At 42.2% G+C, this 17,199-nt stretch overlaps 1 protein-coding gene across 3 annotated transcripts; it reads right to left on the bottom strand.

Annotated features, from left to right (window-relative positions):
• Positions 1 to 5,997: 5,997 nt before the first annotated feature.
• On the bottom strand, positions 5,998 to 16,022 carry mtx3 (metaxin 3). Of its 3 annotated transcripts, none has more exons than XM_038975680.1 (9): positions 15,933 to 16,022; positions 13,774 to 13,843; positions 13,353 to 13,429; positions 13,165 to 13,260; positions 12,804 to 12,986; positions 11,982 to 12,058; positions 11,730 to 11,884; positions 11,104 to 11,192; positions 5,998 to 9,244 (listed from the first exon to the last, which is right to left on the bottom strand). In XM_038975680.1, exons 1-9 carry the CDS (start codon positions 16,011 to 16,013, stop codon positions 9,149 to 9,151), a joined length of 924 nt encoding a protein of 307 aa, XP_038831608.1. In that variant the 5' UTR covers positions 16,014 to 16,022; the 3' UTR covers positions 5,998 to 9,148. The 3 variants fall into 3 exon arrangements, with proteins under 3 accessions (XP_038831608.1, XP_038831688.1, XP_038831763.1); XM_038975760.1 differs by having other exon boundaries at positions 13,165 to 13,257; XM_038975835.1 differs by lacking the exon at positions 11,104 to 11,192 and having other exon boundaries at positions 9,134 to 9,244.
• Positions 16,023 to 17,199: the final 1,177 nt, after the last annotated feature.

Genomic DNA, 17,199 nt, shown 5'->3' with positions numbered 1-17,199 from the left:
TGGCTCCTCCCGCTTCCTGTGTTTTTCGTAGATACCCAGTCCCTTAGATATAGGTTGCATCCTAAATGGCACCCTTTTCCCTACATAATGCACTACTTTTGACGAGGGCCCATAGGGCTCTGGTCAAAGGTTGTGTACTTAATGGAAAAAGGGTGCCATTTGCGACTCAACAGTAGTCTTAAAGTAGGGGTGCACAACTAAGGTCCTGGATGGCTGCAGTAAAGTCAGATTTTCCTCCTTGCCTTTTAATCAGAGATTGACTTGTATAGATACTGTAGGTGCACTCTCTGGCCAATCAGTGACAGTAGTCCATCAGTTAAGTGCCAGGATGGAAGGAAACCCAGCAGGACTGCGGACTGGAGTTGTGCACCCCTGTCTTGTAGTATTCTGATGTGTCATCTGACCTCTTTTATCATCGTACATCAGCCAGGGCGGCAGTCTGTTTCTGTTCTCTTGACAACTCCTTATGGAATTGTCAAACATGGAGTTGGCAAGAGCACTGATCTGTGACCAGGCAATCAATGTCTGTCCCTCTATAGCTGTGTTGAGGTACAGATCTTTACACCTTTACCTAGAAACACAGAGGGTCTGAATATGTCTGATGAGTATGTCTGTGTCGGCCTTACAGGATGGCTAATGATATGACACTACAAACATCCATTATCCTCTTTAGCTTACCTTACAACATTAAAAAGGATGCTTGTAAAGGCTGTTAGAATTCAATGTGTGGTCCATGCACTGCACAGTAGCCTTCCAACTGGCTTCAAAGACTTGTAATCAATTCTAATTCTATTAGGAGAACCCAGAGCTTTGTCACTGTTTTTATTGTCCATCCTAAAAATTGCAGGCGATAAAGTTATAATCAGTGCTTTCATTTATTTAGCCATCTATTTATGCATTTATTATGTTTGTGTTACATATTGTCTTCTGCCGAGGGCCAAAATTTTGTGTATTGTAGACAAACTGGTAGATGGTAGCTGATTTCTGTTTGCGGTGTGTGTGTGTTTTAGGAAGAGTGAATGAGTGTGGCAGTGTGATAAATTTCAATCATCTACCTTGGATAAAAAACAAATGTGGCCTTTTAGTATTTCCAACATGGCCTCTTCTCCTTTATGGTCACCTGCCACATTGACTTCATATTTCATGAATATACTACATTGTGTCTGTGAGTACTGTATACTGTACATGTGCATTTGTATTAGTAGTCCTGATATGCCATCTGATGAGTGTGTATACATTTCTTTAAAACTGAATAGATCCTCTTTTTCTAGCCTTATTAAGACATTTGACAAGTGTGCTGTCAAATAACCAATAACCTAGGTTATGTTGTTCTACCCAGACCATTACAGTTATCTTTACCCAAACTACAAACCCGACCCTTCCCTCATGTCCACTTCCCGAAGAGAAAAAAAAAAATGACCACAGCCAAGATATGATATGTTATGACAGGTGGATACTGAAGCCATGATAGAGTCTGTCTGACTGGATAAACATCAATATCCTCCGGAACAGTATTTTTAGGGAGAATGGTGTCCATATTTCATATACCTAAGAAAGTGCACCTTTTCCACATCCTTGAACCATGTTGTTATTGTCTCCATCCTTGGCTGAAGCAAATTGTCCTTTACATATAGGATGTCGTGACAGTCCTGTACCTCCCAGTAAAGATAATCTACCACATATTAGGGGAATAAGTACATAAAATATTTGATAACTGTAATTGTGCCAAAAAAAAACAGTGTAGTTTGTTTTACATCGTGTCTTTGCATAGAAAATGGAAGGTTCAAAAGAGAAAAGTTGCATGAAGACATTGAATTATCTATATTTATATATCTAAGGGTGTATGTTATCTATGTTATAGATATAGAATTAAGTGCATCTTCATAGCTTTGGCTGTGTGATGCAATGGGCCAACAAGTGCAATATTTTAGGAATTTATTCCTGTACATAGTCCTTCTAGTACAGTATACCTGCAGTTGAGTGACTGGTCTAATGTTGGTGTTGTATTGTACGGCACTGCAAGCATCACACTAAGTGTGTGTGTGTGTGTGTGTGTGTGTGTGTGTATATGTGTGTGTGTGCGCGCTTTATCTGGGATTTGCAGTGCGGCGAATTAGTGTATGTGTGTTTATTACTTATTGTATGTGTGTACCTTTTCTACTGATGTATTCATGCACTATATACTGTTCCTGCTAGCTATCTGTTGGTGAACTCGTACTATACGTCAAAATGCAGTATTGTGGAAGATAGTCAGAGAAATTAGGGTATGCCATATGCTGTACTGATATTAAGTCTATGTTATAAAAAAGGGAAATATCTCTACTCCAACAGGATGTTGTCTGTGTGAGATTATTATTTACCTGTACATGAATAGTAGCCATTACCCTGCTCAGATTGAAACCTCAAACATCTCTACATTAAAATCCCCTGTCATCTACTTCCTCATCGGTGATTATGCATATTCATGACCTCCACTATTCAGCCCAGTGGGCACAGACGTCAATTCAACGTCTATTCCACGTTGTTTGTACCTTCAAGTGCAAGCAATGTACAAACTATGTGTTTAAGATGATAGGAAATAAACAAATTGTATTCATGTCATGTGTGTATTGTGTTTTTGTGTGTGGAGATCCATTGGCTCCCACCTTGTGATTGAAGGTGTTCAGCTTCTTGGTGTATTTTTGTGGTCTCACTCTATTTATAGAGAAAGCATGCCTCCTAATGGAAAAACCAGGTAGGTTCATGTTTTACATGATGATTTTCTATGCCTAGCATTAGGTTAAGGCTATGAACATAGGTTGAGGTCAAGGAAAGGGTTGGGGCTAGGGTATAAAGTAGTGGTGCGTGGGTAAAATCACTGAGGAAGCCAAGCCAGGAGGAAATAGCCATATCACCACCTATGTGTTGTGATAATTGCATTGTTTGCTCTGTAACCTGTTTGTTCATATGCCTTGACAACTGGATATATAGGCCTAAGGCTGGGACAATTAGACACAGTGGCAGATTAAATTCAACCACGGCTGAACCGGGAGGTGGACATAAAGCTAGGGTTAAGGCAAGAGTTAGGGTTCTGGTTGAGGCTAGGGTTAGGATTGAACCTAGCCTCAAACACAACCACAACCCTAACCCTAGCTTCATGGCCACACCTCGGTTCAACCATAACCCTAGCCAAAACCCTAGCTTCATGTCTACTAAGTAGCAGAACAGAGATTTTGGTAGATGGCCATTTTCACCACTAGAGGGCCTCCTTTCTGCACACACTTCTAGTCTGGAATGAAACGTGTATAAATGGACAAACGCTTCAAAAGTCCTCTTACCACTGCTGATCTATTAATAACACACTGTCTAACCCAAGCCTAAATCCTAACGTTATGGATGGACTGGGACATATTACGTTGATGGACCCAAGGGCCCTACACAGGTGAAAGACTCTTCACTGCCCAGAGTAAACACACTGATGCCTCCTAAAACCTTCTGGCTCGGATAAACAGACAGATAGACAGACGGACAGACAGATAGATAGACAGACACACACACAGAGAACGTACTTTAGAAAAGGCAAGAACAGTGGAGTTAATGTTTTATTCTTCACGCGTCAACTTGAGCCTTTCTCAAGAATATTCTGATTTGATGGTTATACTTGGCTAAAACAGACACAAAATGACACCAAGGCTACTGCTAGTTTTATTGCTTGTTGGAAAAGTTCGAGAAAAGGTTTTAGATCCACTTTAGTCTGTAAGCATTGATACTTGGTATTTAACATCTTTTAATGTTTCTAATAAAACAACTGTTAGCAGAGCTGGCCTGATCTACAACCTAATCTCAGAACTATGCTGAGGCCTTCTCTTTTTCCAAAGGAAATATCTATTATCTCACTCCCAACATAATTACATGACTGTTTTCCAGGCTCCGCACCACCTCTGACTGTCCTTTGATACTTTCCTTCATAAAAGAGAAATTATTTGATTTATTTCTGCATTGTTTCCATGGTGCATGTGCAGACGTGAAACGTGTGGCTGGTCAGAAAACACTTAATGGCTTCCATGTGGAAGGCTAGAGCAAAAACACACGGGCACCAGGCTAGAGCAAAAACACACGGGCACCGGGCTAGAGCAAAAACACACGGGCACCGGGCTAGAGCAAAAACACATGGGCACCAGGCTAGAGCAAAAACACACGGGCACCGGGCTAGAGCAAAAACACATGGGCACCAGGCTAGAGCAGAAACACATGGGCACCAGGCTAGAGCAGAAACACACAGTCCCCGGGCTAGAGCAAAAACACATGGGCACCGGGCTAGAGCAGAAACACACAGGCACCAGGCTAGAGCAAAAACACATGGGCACCGGGCTAGAGCAGAAACACACAGGCACCGGGCTAGAGCAAAAACACATGGGCACCGGGCTAGAGCAAAAACACATGGGCACCGGGCTAGAGCAAAAACACATGGGCACCAGGCTAGAGCAAAAACACATGGGCACCGGGCTAGAGCAAAAACACATGGGCACCAGGCTAGAGCAAAAACACATGGGCACCGGGCTAGAGCAGAAACACACAGGCACCAGGCTAGAGCAAAAACACATGGGCACCGGGCTAGAGCAGAAACACACAGGCACCGGGCTAGAGCAAAAACACATGGGCACCGGGCTAGAGCAAAAACACATGGGCACCGGGCTAGAGCAGAAACACACAGTCCCCGGGCTAGAGCAAAAACACACGGGCACCGGGCTAGAGCAGAAACACATGGGCACCGGGCTAGAGCAAAAACACACGGGCACCGGGCTAGAGCAAAAACACATGGGCACCGGGCTAGAGCAGAAACACACGGGTACCGGGCTAGAGCAAAAACACACGGACACCGGGCTAGAGCAAAAACACACAGGCAGCAGGCTAGAGCAGAAATACACAGGCACCGGGCTAGAGCAAAAACAGACGGGCACCGGGCTAGAGCAGAAACACACAGCCACCGGGCTAGAGCAAAAACACACAGGCAGCAGGCTAAAGCAGAAATACACGGGCACCAGGCTAGAGCAGAAACACACAGGCAGCAGCCTAAAGCAGTAACACACAGGCAGCAGGCTAGAACAGAAACACACAGGCAGCAGCCTAAAGCAGTAACACACAGGCAGCAGGCTAGAGCAGAAAGACACAGGCAGCAGGCTAGAACAGAAACACACAGGCAGCAGCCTAAAGCAGTAACACACAGGCAGCAGGCTAGAGCAGAAACACACAGGCAGCAGGCTAGAACAGAAACACACAGGCAGCAGGCTAGAGCAGAAACACAGGCAGCAGGCTAGAGCAGAAACACACAGGCAGCAGGCTAGAGCAGAAACACAGGCAGCAGGCTAGAGCAGAAACACACAGGCAGCAGGCTAGAGCAGAAACACACAGGCAGCAGGCTAGAGCAGAAACACACAGGCAGCAGGCTAGAACAGAAACACACAGGCAGCAGGCTAGAGCAGAAACACACAGGCAGCAGGCTAGAGCAGAAACACACAGGCAGCAGGCTAGAGCAGAAACACACAGGCAGCAGGCTAGAGCAGAAACACACAGGCAGCAGGCTAGAGCAGAAACACACAGGCAGCAGGCTAGAACAGAAACACACAGGCAGCAGGCTAGAGCAGAAACACAGGCAGCAGGCTAGAACAGAAACACACAGGCAGCAGGCTAGAGCAGAAACACACAGGCAGCAGGCTAGAGCAGAAACACACAGGCAGCAGGCTAGTAAAGTCCTCTATCAGTTTTAATGACAGACAAATAGGGTTATTTCTGAGGTCAGGGCTTTGCATCATTTCCCATCGGTTTAATCACCTTTATTTTCCAGGCTGATTGCCAAGACAAAACAAAGAGGACATTTACCCACCCAGCCACAACACAGCCAGAGGAGAGAGAGAGTGAGAGTGAATGGGAGAGGCAGGGAAGAGGAAAAGGGCAAATTGGCAATCTTGTATTTTGTAAATTAGGTTGTTCTTCATTTCACAATAGACTCAAATTAAATAGGTGGTTAGATTATACTTTTATTAAATTGAAATGAAAGCATTCATTTGCAACCATGCACAAAGAATGAACCAGGAATATGATAGCGTATTACAATGTCAATATCATGGTTAAAATTCTGTTTTTGATCCCATCACAAAACCTCAGGAGAATGAATTTACTAATGTTGTTTTAACTTCAAGTATTGACTAGCTAAGGACAATGGGCCAAATCCTAACTGTGACTTTCTGAACTTGGAAAAAAGTGACAATATTGTTATTACAATTCCAAACATGAGTTTAATCTGAGAAAGTTGGTTACAGTAGTTTACAGCTATACAATCCCTTCTGCAGTCTTATCAAGACACACAGTACTAGTCCTTCCTAATACTGTCTCCCTTTGTCCTATACATGTATTTCAACCCAAATAGGTTCTTCTACACAAACCGAAACAATGAATAAAGTTGTAACTAATTCCATAGTGCTTAAAGGGAATGTATCTATGAAGTGAATAATATTCATTGCTTAAAGGGAATATTCACTACATGGATACATTCCCTTTAAGCACTGAACAGTCCCTGTTAATCCTGTCAACAAAGGAAGTAAACAACAAACAACAGCAAAGGCAAAGCACAGGAAACAACATGGAACATTCAGGTGAATAGAGCCAGTATTACAGTAGCTGATGCTGGATGTCACCAGAGTCATATAAATATATGGCTCTGGATGTCAGTGGGAGACAAATGACATACTTCAAACATGCAGTAATGACATACTTCTGACATCTGCAGGCAGAGATGGCGTACAGTATGTTAGCAGAGTTCTCCATCATTGTCTAATGCAAGGCCTGTTCCCAAATAGATTGACCTGCTCATAACAGACAAGGCGATGGTGATGTAGGCACAGCATAACTAATATAGACAAAATCATGATAAACAAAACAAATCTTTACAAAAACAATTCCACAACATGGGGTGAATTAGAGATCAAAAGAGAAAATAATTGGGGAAAAATCTAATAATGAAGTAAGCTTTATGCAACATCTTTTGAGTGAGAATCCATTACACCTTTTGGTTTGTGTTAGAGATCAGACTTGATGAATTGATATCAAAAGTAAAATACCTCACAATATACTGCCTGCCCTACAAAGGCAAAATGCAATGACTACAAATTTGGTCAAAAATCTTTGATCTTTTGATCAGAATATATCAGAAATTGCTGTCTAGACATAAAAAGACTTTGAAGTCAGATTTTGCAGTAAAAAAAACAACATAGGTACTGCATTTTGTAGGGCAGTATACAAATGTAGTGCTTTTTGATACTGCTGAACAACAATCTAAAACACGTATGCCTTATAAATGAACCCCAACTGTAGAATCAATGACTCACTTCAGTCTTAGCTAAAGAATGAAAACACATGTGAGGAGAGTTGAACTGCATTCATCTAAGCAGCACCGTTACAAAGAAACAACGCTGAATGAAATGCATTGGATTAGTATTTAAATGTATTTACAATTATACAACGTTAAGATCACAACTACTCGATCTGTTAATGAAGAGGCAGGATTATAGCTAATTAAATGAGCTAACTTCTACAGCGATATGATAGCATATATATGTACATATATACTTAAGTCTATTTACAGAGCTAATTTAACAACAGTTGTAAAGATGATCTATTTGTTAAAGGGAAAACTTTAGGCTTAGACATCTCCCTCAGTATAATAAGTGACATCCTAACAAACAAAATAATCTGCACTGTATTAAACATTCCCCGTTTCAATATGAACACAAATGAACTGAAACTAGACAGCTACATGCCCTCATAAAGTAATACTAACTTTTAATGATTATGTACATAGATACAGCAGGTCTGGATGGAAACACCACAGACAGCTAGAAATACAGCTAAGCACTGGCAAAATCCTAGAGGAAAACCTGTTTCAGGCACTGTATTCCCTTTATCGTGCACTACTTTTCACCAGGGCCCATAGCGCTCTGGTCAAAAGTAGCCCACTATATAGGGAATAGGGTGCCATTTGAGGCGTGCGTCGAGTCTCAGCAGAGAAACGGTTGAGTCAGTCCTCAGGTGAGGAAAGAGCATTATTCTGATCATTTAGGATTGTGCAACAGCAACTACAGTAGCTATGACGTTTCAAAACTCAAGTAGACCAGTGTCAGTGCCTGCCTGTCAGTAATGACCTCATTTACACCAGAATCTCTCAAAATGATGCATCAATTCAACCTGTACTGTTCATTACAAACATATATATAAGTGACCCATACATTTTATTTTCCATTATACCACAGAGCTAAAGAATAACTGCCTTGTATATTTAGCATAGACTTAGCCCTTATCTATGAACAAATTCCATCAAACCTGCCATATTAGTGTTTATGCAGTGACCTTGTTTACACGACCACTGTCCATGAACACAACTTATTTCTGAAACCTGAGAGCATCTACAGTACCTGTACCTGTGGGAGGAGTTTTGCGTTTGGATATTACCCGACTACAGGAAAACATGTTCCTGTGTTAATACATACTACAATGCAGGTTTGAATGAATTGCGGCCTCAGTCATTTCAATCCTTTAGAATCTGTTAGAAAAGGTTTTCCCTTTCTTACAGCAGGTCAGTAGAAAGGCAGTATAATACCTCAGAGCGTTTTAAACCAACTGGCCTTCTCATTTCCTGCCTCTTGCCTTTCAAGGCTTCTCATTTGGTAGCAGTCCTCGGCATTCCGCTCTAAACCACTAAAACCTTTCCATTTCCCCGTGCACTTCTCCCTCATTTCATGAAACCATATCTATTTTACAGACATCATCATCTCTAAATAGTCCACAATTCTGCCATTATTTTTCTTCATTGATAGTTTCCATTCAGGGCAGTTTTAATTACACTTGCAAGGCATAAACTGTCTAAAACAATCAAATGCATAATTTAAAGGATAACCCAGGGTATTTGTAGCCTGATCCCAGATCTGTTTGTGCTCTTGCCAACTCCATTGCTGTCCTTGTCAATGAGTAAGAAAGAGTTGGCATGCTAGTACAAACAGACTGGCACTCAGGCTAGGGCATTTACAGAACCAGGTTTAGTATAATACAGCACCCCTCCCATCCACCAGGCTGGTCGGGGGTGAGAGGTCAGGGGCTAGAGGTGAGGGGTTAGGGGTTAGGCAGGGGTAGAGCTCTTGTCGTTGCCCAGGCTGGGTCTGGGGTCTGCTCTGAGGGGTTTGTGCTGAGGGCTGCTCCTCAGGTTGTCATCCATCTGCAGGAGAACACACAGTCAGTAAACATACATACAGTGCCTTCAGAAAGTATTCAAACCCCTTGACTTTTTCCAAATTTTGTTGTGTTACAGCCTGAATTTAAAAATGGATTAAATTTAGATTTTGTGTCACTGACCTACACACAATAATACCCCATAATGTAAAAAACTTTTATAAAAAATGAAAAGCTGAGATGTCTTGAGTCAATTCAACCCCTTTGTTATGGGAAGACTAAATACGTTCAGGAGTAAAAATGTGATAACAAATCACATACATTTTTTTTGAAAGACTACCCCAATTATCTGTAAGGTCCCTCAGTCGAGTACTGAATTTCAAGTACAGATTCAACCACACCAAGCAGGGAGGTTTCTCAAGGCCTGGCCAAGAAGGGCACCAACTGGTAGATGTGTAAAAATACAAACGCAAACCCTGAATAGCCCTTGAGCATGGTGAAGTTATTAACAACGCTTCGGATGGTGTATCAATACAGCCAAATACTACAAAGATACAGGCTCCTTCCTAAGTCAGTTGTTGGAGAGGAAGGAAACTGCTCAGGGATTTCAGCATGAGGACAATGGGGATTTTAAAACAGTTACAGAGTTTAATGGTTGTGATATGAGAACTGAGGATGGATCAACAACATTGTAGTGACTCCACAATACTAACCTAAATTAGTGAAAAGAAGGAAGCCTGCACAGAATACAAATATTCCAAAACATGTTTGCAAACAAGGCACTTTTTAAAAATGTAACCTTTATTTAACTAGGCAAGAACAAATTCTTATTTACAACGACGGACTAGGAACAGTGGGTTAACTGCCTTGCTCAGGGGCAGAACGACAGATTTGACCTTGTCAGCTCAGGGATCTAGCAACCTTTCGTTTACTGGCCCAACGCTCTAACCACTAGGCTACCTACTTAAGTAATACTCCAAAAATATATATATAATGTCCTGAATACAAAGCATTATGTTTGGGGCAAATCCAACACAACACATCACTGAGTACCACTCTTCATATTTTCAAGCATGGAGGTGGCTACATCATGTTATAGGTATGCTTGTCATCGGCAAGGACTAGGGAGATTTTTGGGGGGATAAAAATAAACGGAATACAGCTAAGCACAGGCAAAATCCTAGAGGAATACCTGGTTCAGTCTGCTTTCCAACAGACACTGGGAGACGAATTCACCTTTCAGCAGGACAATAACCTAAAACGCAAGGCCACATCTACACTGGAGTTGCTTACAAAGACGACATTGAATGTTAGAATTTTGACTTAAATCGTCTTATGGGAAGACTTGAAAATGGCGCTCTAGCAATGATCAACAACCTACTTGACAGAACTTGAAGAATTTTTAAAAGAGTAATGGGCAAATATTGTACAATCCAGATGTGGAAAGCTCTTAGAGACTTACCAAGAAAGACTCACAGCTGTAATCGCTGCCAAGGGTGTATCTCACATGTTTTGTCTCAGGGGGGTGAATACTTATCTAATCAAGATTAGTGTTTTATTTTTCATTAAATGTTTAAATTTTTCTTCCACTTTGACAGAGTATTTTGTGTAGATCGTTGACCAAAAATGACAATTCAATCCTTTTTAATCTAACTTCTTAACACAACAAAATGAGGAAAATGTCAAGAGGTGTGAATACTTTCCGAAGGCGCTGTATAACACAGTTACTAACCACAATATAAACACACACTCACGGATGCACATACATGCGAGCGTGCACACACCAACAGAAGAAGTGAACTAGTCTTGATATACGTACAAAAAAGTGTCTAACTAATGCTCACAATATACTCCAATGACTAACACAACACACGCAAATACACACGGAGACGAGAGCAGCAGGACCTTCTCTATGAGGTTGGACTCTTTGTTTACAAGCTGAGTGAGTTTCTGCAGGTTGGCATCCACCGTCTCCTGAACCGGCTGGGGAGACCCTGGAGAGAGAGGGTGGGTGGACCAGGAACAGTGGAGAGAGAGAGCCCATTATACTAAGAAAGCAGAGATACTGAGAGCAGAGAGAGATATGCCAGAACGCAGCAGAAGTTCTCCATCACAGCCCAGACAAAAGAAGCAATAAACCGTGTACGTTCGTCGACGGACCGACACACGCGCATTCATAGACGGTTAGGTATTGCTCCTGCTGCAAATGACAACTTGGCAAAAGCTGTACATCCTGTGTTTAGAAAAGGCTTTGCAGGACCTGAAGTTCACCAGATTTTCACTGACACGTTCTATTAAAAACACAGCAGGATCTTTGTAACCCTTACTCAATACCCTGGACCTGAAGCAATCATCATGTATAAACTGACACACACACACACACACACACACACACACACACACACACACACACACACACACACACACACACACACACACACACACACACACACACACACACACACACACACGGCATAGAGCGACACACACACACACACACACACACACACGGCATAGAGCGCTGGTCTCACCGGGATGACTGCTGAAGTGAGCGTTGAGTATGTGGTCACAGAAGCGCTGGAGGTTGTCCAGCTGTCTGAGGTGGCTCTGCAGAGGGCTGCTGGGTAGACTGGCCTTGTGGAGGGGAGCTACAAAGCCAAAAACAAACGCATCCAGACTGCATGGCCTGGGCCACAGAGAAACACAGCTACATTAATACACCACACATAATATAATCACACCCAGCCTTATCTAGCATCTGACCAAACTACACAAGAACTCACGTGTTCCCAAAGAAGTAGTAGGCCGTCCCCAATCTGTGGGAAAGCAGATTCAGACACTCCTTAGCTTCACTGTAAATCTGACGAGAGAGGGGACGGGGAAAGGTGAATTTACTTAGAATGCAGGGTCGGGATATCGTTTGGTATCAAGTAGTCCCCGCAGTGTATGTTCCTGTCCTACCTTTCCCTTCACCTCAGTGATGGTGTGTAGAGGGAATCTGTCCTACCTTTCCCTCCACCTCAGTAATGGTGTGTAGAGGGAATCTGTCTTACCTTTCCCTCCACCTCAGTAATGGTGTGTAGAGGGAATCTGTCTTACCTTTCCCTCCACCTCAGTAATGGTGTGTAGAGGGAATCTGTCTTACCTTTCCCTCCACCTCAGTAATGGTGTGTAGAGGGAATCTGTCTTACCTTTCCCTCCACCTCAGTAATGGTGTGTAGAGGGAATCTGTCTTACCTTTCCCTCCACCTCAGTAATGGTGTGTAGAGGGAATCTGTCTTACCTTTCCCTCCACCTCAGTAATGGTGTGTAGAGGGAATCTGTCTTACCTTTCCCTCCACCTCAGTAATGGTGTGTAGAGGGGATCTGTCCTACCTTTCCCTCCACCTCAGTGATAGTGTGTAGAGGGAATCTGTCCTACCTTTCCCTCCACCTCAGTGATGGTGTGTAGAGGGAATCTGTCCTACCTTTCCCTCCACCTCAGTGATGGTGTGTAGAGGGAATCTGTCCTACCATTCCCTCCACCTCAGTGATGGTGTGTAGAGGGAATCTGTCCTACCTTTCCCTCCACCTCAGTAATGGTGTGTAGAGGGAATCTGTCCTACCTTTCCCTCCACCTCAGTGATGGTGTGTAGAGGAGACTCTCCCTTGGTCAGCAGGATCCGGGACAGGGCTGTGTTGGCATGGCGACCAGGGACCAGGAAGTTGAGGGGAAAGGGAGAGCGGGAGGCGAACCACGGCCGAGTCAGGTTAGCATAGTTCTCAGCGTCCACCCAGAATGTGTGTAACTACAGGACAACACACACAGAATACATATTTAGAATACAGTACACAATACCGGGCACATAACACTCTCAGTACACAAACAAAAAACTGCTGGACTTCAAAATGTGTCTAAGTGCAAAACAACATACACACCCACAACAATCAGTACACAACACAACTACACACACGGGTTGTTCCTACCAGGGCTGGTCGTAGTTTCTCCTCCAGTAGAGCGATGTAGGCCATGGTGTCTGCTCCCTGCCTCGCCGACAACTCATAGTCTGCATTAAACCTCTGCTAGACAACACACAGGCCTTGTTGTTAGCACTGCACTGCAAATACAGTTCTTAAAAAGGTCATTTATGGTGAAGGCAGAAAGGAGACTTTACCTGTTTTCTCAGGAAGTTGAGAATCTGAGCAGGTTCGGTTATTGTAGATCCCTGGTAGACCAACTCTGGCACTGTGCCTGTTGAGTTGGATAGAGGGGAACAGTGTGCCAGTAGTGTTGGTTATAGGGGAGTTTGACAGTGTGTCTTTCCTCCTGTGCTACTGCACATTCCATATGTCATGGACTATACAACTACAGTAGAGCAGGCATAGAGACAACACCTCTGACCGACAATGTGCTATATGTATAGTAAGCAGTCAATTTGACAGTCTTGCATCAGATAGTCATGTATCTATTCCTACCTACTGTAGTAGCCTAGTGATGTTTTTTACATGGTGAAATGACATAATAATTATCATGTTATTACTTGTATAAGAACAACTGAATTCTGTTTCTTTGGACTTTAAACCAAGCAGCAGTACCTGTCAAAGTCTTCCACGTCCAGTCTATGGGAGTTACTGTGATCGTGGCTCCAGAGAACTTGGCATAGGCCTGAGAGAGAGCATAGATACGTTAGTTGTTCAGAGGAATGCCAAGAAATAAGAGTATTTGACCATTTTACTGAACAACACTTTATTATAAAGCCTACATAATAATAATAACCATGAGTAATGGTGGAAGACATGACAGTCATTTGTCATGAACTGTCCCTTGCTCTAGCCAGATAAGATCATATCAATATTGTCAGAGTACTATGAGCTTTCCTATCAATGTTGTCAGAGTACTATGTAGGCTTTCATATCAATGTTGTCAGAGTACTATGTAGGCTTTCATATCAATGTTGTCAGCGTACTATGTAGACTTTCATATCAATGTTGTCAGAGTACTATGTAGGCTTTCATATCAATGTTGTCAGAGTACTATGTAGGCTTTCATATCAATGTTGTCAGCGTACTATGTAGACTTTCATATCAATGTTGTCATAGTACTATGTAGACTTTCATATCAATGTTGTCATAGTACTATGTAGGCTTTCATATCAATGTTGTCAGCGTACTATGTAGGCTTTCATATCAATGTTGTCAGCGTACTATGTAGGCTTTCATATCAATGTTGTCAGAGTACTATGTAGTCTTTCATATCAATGTTGTCAGAGTAGTACGCTTTCTGGGGTATGGCATGTTAAGCTCTGTAAGATATGAGGGCTGTGACGATACCAGAATCACAATATTTTTTCCATGGCAAAAATTAAACCACGAAGCAGACCAAACTCTTTGGTCCTTTAAAAAAACGATGTAAAATATTGTGTGCTATAGCTTAGAAAATAAATACATTTGACTCTGGGTGACAACTTAAACATGTTTGTTTGCAGAATTAGTGCAGTTTTCCCCTCAAAAGTTAAAGTAACACTTTATTTGGATAGTCCATCTGTAGATGCTCTATTATAGACTATCAGTAACCTTTCAACTAACTATCTACTAACCCTAGCATTAACCTTAACCCTTTCCCGTTGCTTATCAACAGATTGTTTGTTGATAGTCCATCTGTAGATGCTCTATCCAAATAAAGTGTGTCTGAAGCTTCGCGTTTTGTTTCCACCGCACTAACGAGTATGGCTATACTGGTATCGTCACGGCCCTACAAGATATCACTAAGTATCATTTGGCATTGGCTCCAGTTCTAAAAGCAGACTATCAGCATGGTGGGTAAGCACCAAGAACAACAATACAGATATGGCAGTCCTAGTGGACAAGTGACAGTGATAACACACATGGCAACGTGTAGCCATATCTATTGACTTAAAAAGAGACATTTAACAATTCGAGTTCTTTGTATCTCATACAAAGAACTTAGATTGTTAAACGTCTTCTCTTTTTAGTCAATAGATATGGCTAGGCAAAGAGTAGCCCAGAAAGGTAGCTATGAGGAAAAGTGTAGTCCAAACAGAGGAAGTGCAGGAAACATGTAGGCTTATAGTAATCATGCCAAATTGTTTTGTTGACACTGTGAGCCAGCAAATTATCTGGCAGCTGTACACCTTTTTCAACAGGAACGGTGTCACCTTGTTATGAGAGCTTGTGCAAATTCGTTGCATTGTTCATACAGTATCTGCAACTAGCCTATAGGGAACGGGATAATGCAAGTGTCCTAGCAAAATAGGGATATATTCAAATTAACTACTGGGATACATAACTACACAGTTAAGCATAAGAAGACAGGAGAATGGTCGTACCGAGGACAGTAGTAGTAAATCAAGATAGAGCTGACCTTGAACTTGAAGAAATGTTAGCAATGAGAATGGCATTTGACAGCTATTAGCTACTGTAGCTAGTTAGCTACAGCCAGTTAGACAAATTCTGAACAGTGCATGTTGTTAGTTGGTTCAAGTTTTCATTGAAAAGCCTCTAAAAGTCTAGATGATTAGAAAAAACAAAATACCAAATATCGATTCTACCACTAATACTTAGCTAACTTTCCAGTTTGTTAACGTTAGCTAGCTAAAATAGCTCAGTCTTGTTGATGGTTTTGCATCATCAGAGGTGAAGATTATCAGATAAAACAATGAGAAATGTAGCCATGCAGTACAACATTCGTGACACAAAGGTCATATCATAATTTTGTTTTTTATGAACGCATTTACCAGCACTATGAGAGATTCTGTGTGGACGGAAGGCAAACCCCAATCACCTCCCCAGCATCTCAGCTCCATGGTGGCCGCCATGTTTGTTTGCTGCCGTGATCAGGAAGTGGGTGATGTCATCGAGTACCCAGAGGCCCGCAGGTGGGGTTTCCAAAGGTAGACTTCAGTACTTTGCAGGTAAAAAAACAAATAGTCTATTCAAATAGTATATTTCTACAACAAACAGGACTGATGTATTTGTATTTATTAGGGATCCCCATTAGCTGCTGGCTTACTCCTCCTGGGGTCCAAACACATTAGCTCACTTACATCACACAACAAAAATAAAAAAACTGTGCATCATATAACATTATTACACCACTGCATATCTACAATACAAAATGTATAATACCACTATGCAACAATATTACAATGTATGTGTGTGTAGTGTGTGTGTGTGTGTGTGTGTGTGTGTGTGTGTGTGTGTGTGTGTGTGTGTGTGTGTGTGTGTGTGTGTGTGTGTGTGTGTGTGTGTGTGTGTGTGTGTGTGTGTGTGTGTGTGTGTATGTGTTTGTGTGTGCCAGTGTGTGTGTCTCTTCACAGTCCGCATCGTTCTGTTTTTTAAATATGATTTTACTGCTTGCATGAGTTACTTGATGTGGAATAGAGTTCCATATAGTCATGACCCTGTGTAGTACTGTGCGCTTCCAGGAGTCTGTTCTGGACTTAGGGACGGTGAATAGACCCCTTGTGACATGTCTTGTGGGGTCAATACCTCTCACAAAGACAAGTAGTAATGCATTCAATCCCTCCTTTACTTTGAACCAGGAGAGATTGACAGGGATGTAATTGATGTCAGCTCTCCATGTACATTTAACTGTAATGTTCCTATGTCCCTCTTTGTGACACTTGACCATATGACTGGGCAGTAGTCAAGGTGCAACAAAACTAGGGCCTGTAGGACTTGTTCTGTTGATAACAATGTCAAGAAAGCAGAGCAGCGCTTTATTACAGACAGACCTCTCCCCACCTCAGCTAACGTTGCATCATTATGTTTTGATCATGACAGTTTACAACCCAGGCTTACACCAAGCAGTTTAGTCTCCTCAACTTACTCAATTTCCAAATGATTCATTACACGATTTAGTTGAGGTTTAGGGTTTTATTGAATGGTTTGTCACCAATTACAATGCTTTTAGTTTTTCACTTCTTTAATACTAGCTTATTACCTGCCACCCATTCTAAAACTGACTGAAACTCTTTGTTAAGTGTTGCAGTGATTTCACTT

Source organism: Salvelinus namaycush, chromosome 1 (assembly GCF_016432855.1).
Source record: "Salvelinus namaycush isolate Seneca chromosome 1, SaNama_1.0, whole genome shotgun sequence".
Lineage (NCBI taxonomy): Eukaryota > Metazoa > Chordata > Actinopteri > Salmoniformes > Salmonidae > Salvelinus > Salvelinus namaycush.
Note: the sequence above shows the minus strand (reverse complement) of the source record. Positions and strands in the feature narration are given on the sequence as shown.

Coding starts and splice junctions, on each gene's coding strand:
- mtx3 (XM_038975680.1), bottom strand. CDS start 16,013: ATGGCGGCCACCATGGAGCTGAGATGCTGGGGAGGTGATTGGGGTTTG. Junction 13,844..15,932: donor CAGAATCTCTCATAGTGCTG/GTAAATGCGTTC, acceptor GCTCTCTCTCAG/GCCTATGCCAAGTTCTCTGG. Junction 13,261..13,352: donor TCAACTTCCTGAGAAAACAG/GTAAAGTCTCCT, acceptor TGTGTTGTCTAG/CAGAGGTTTAATGCAGACTA.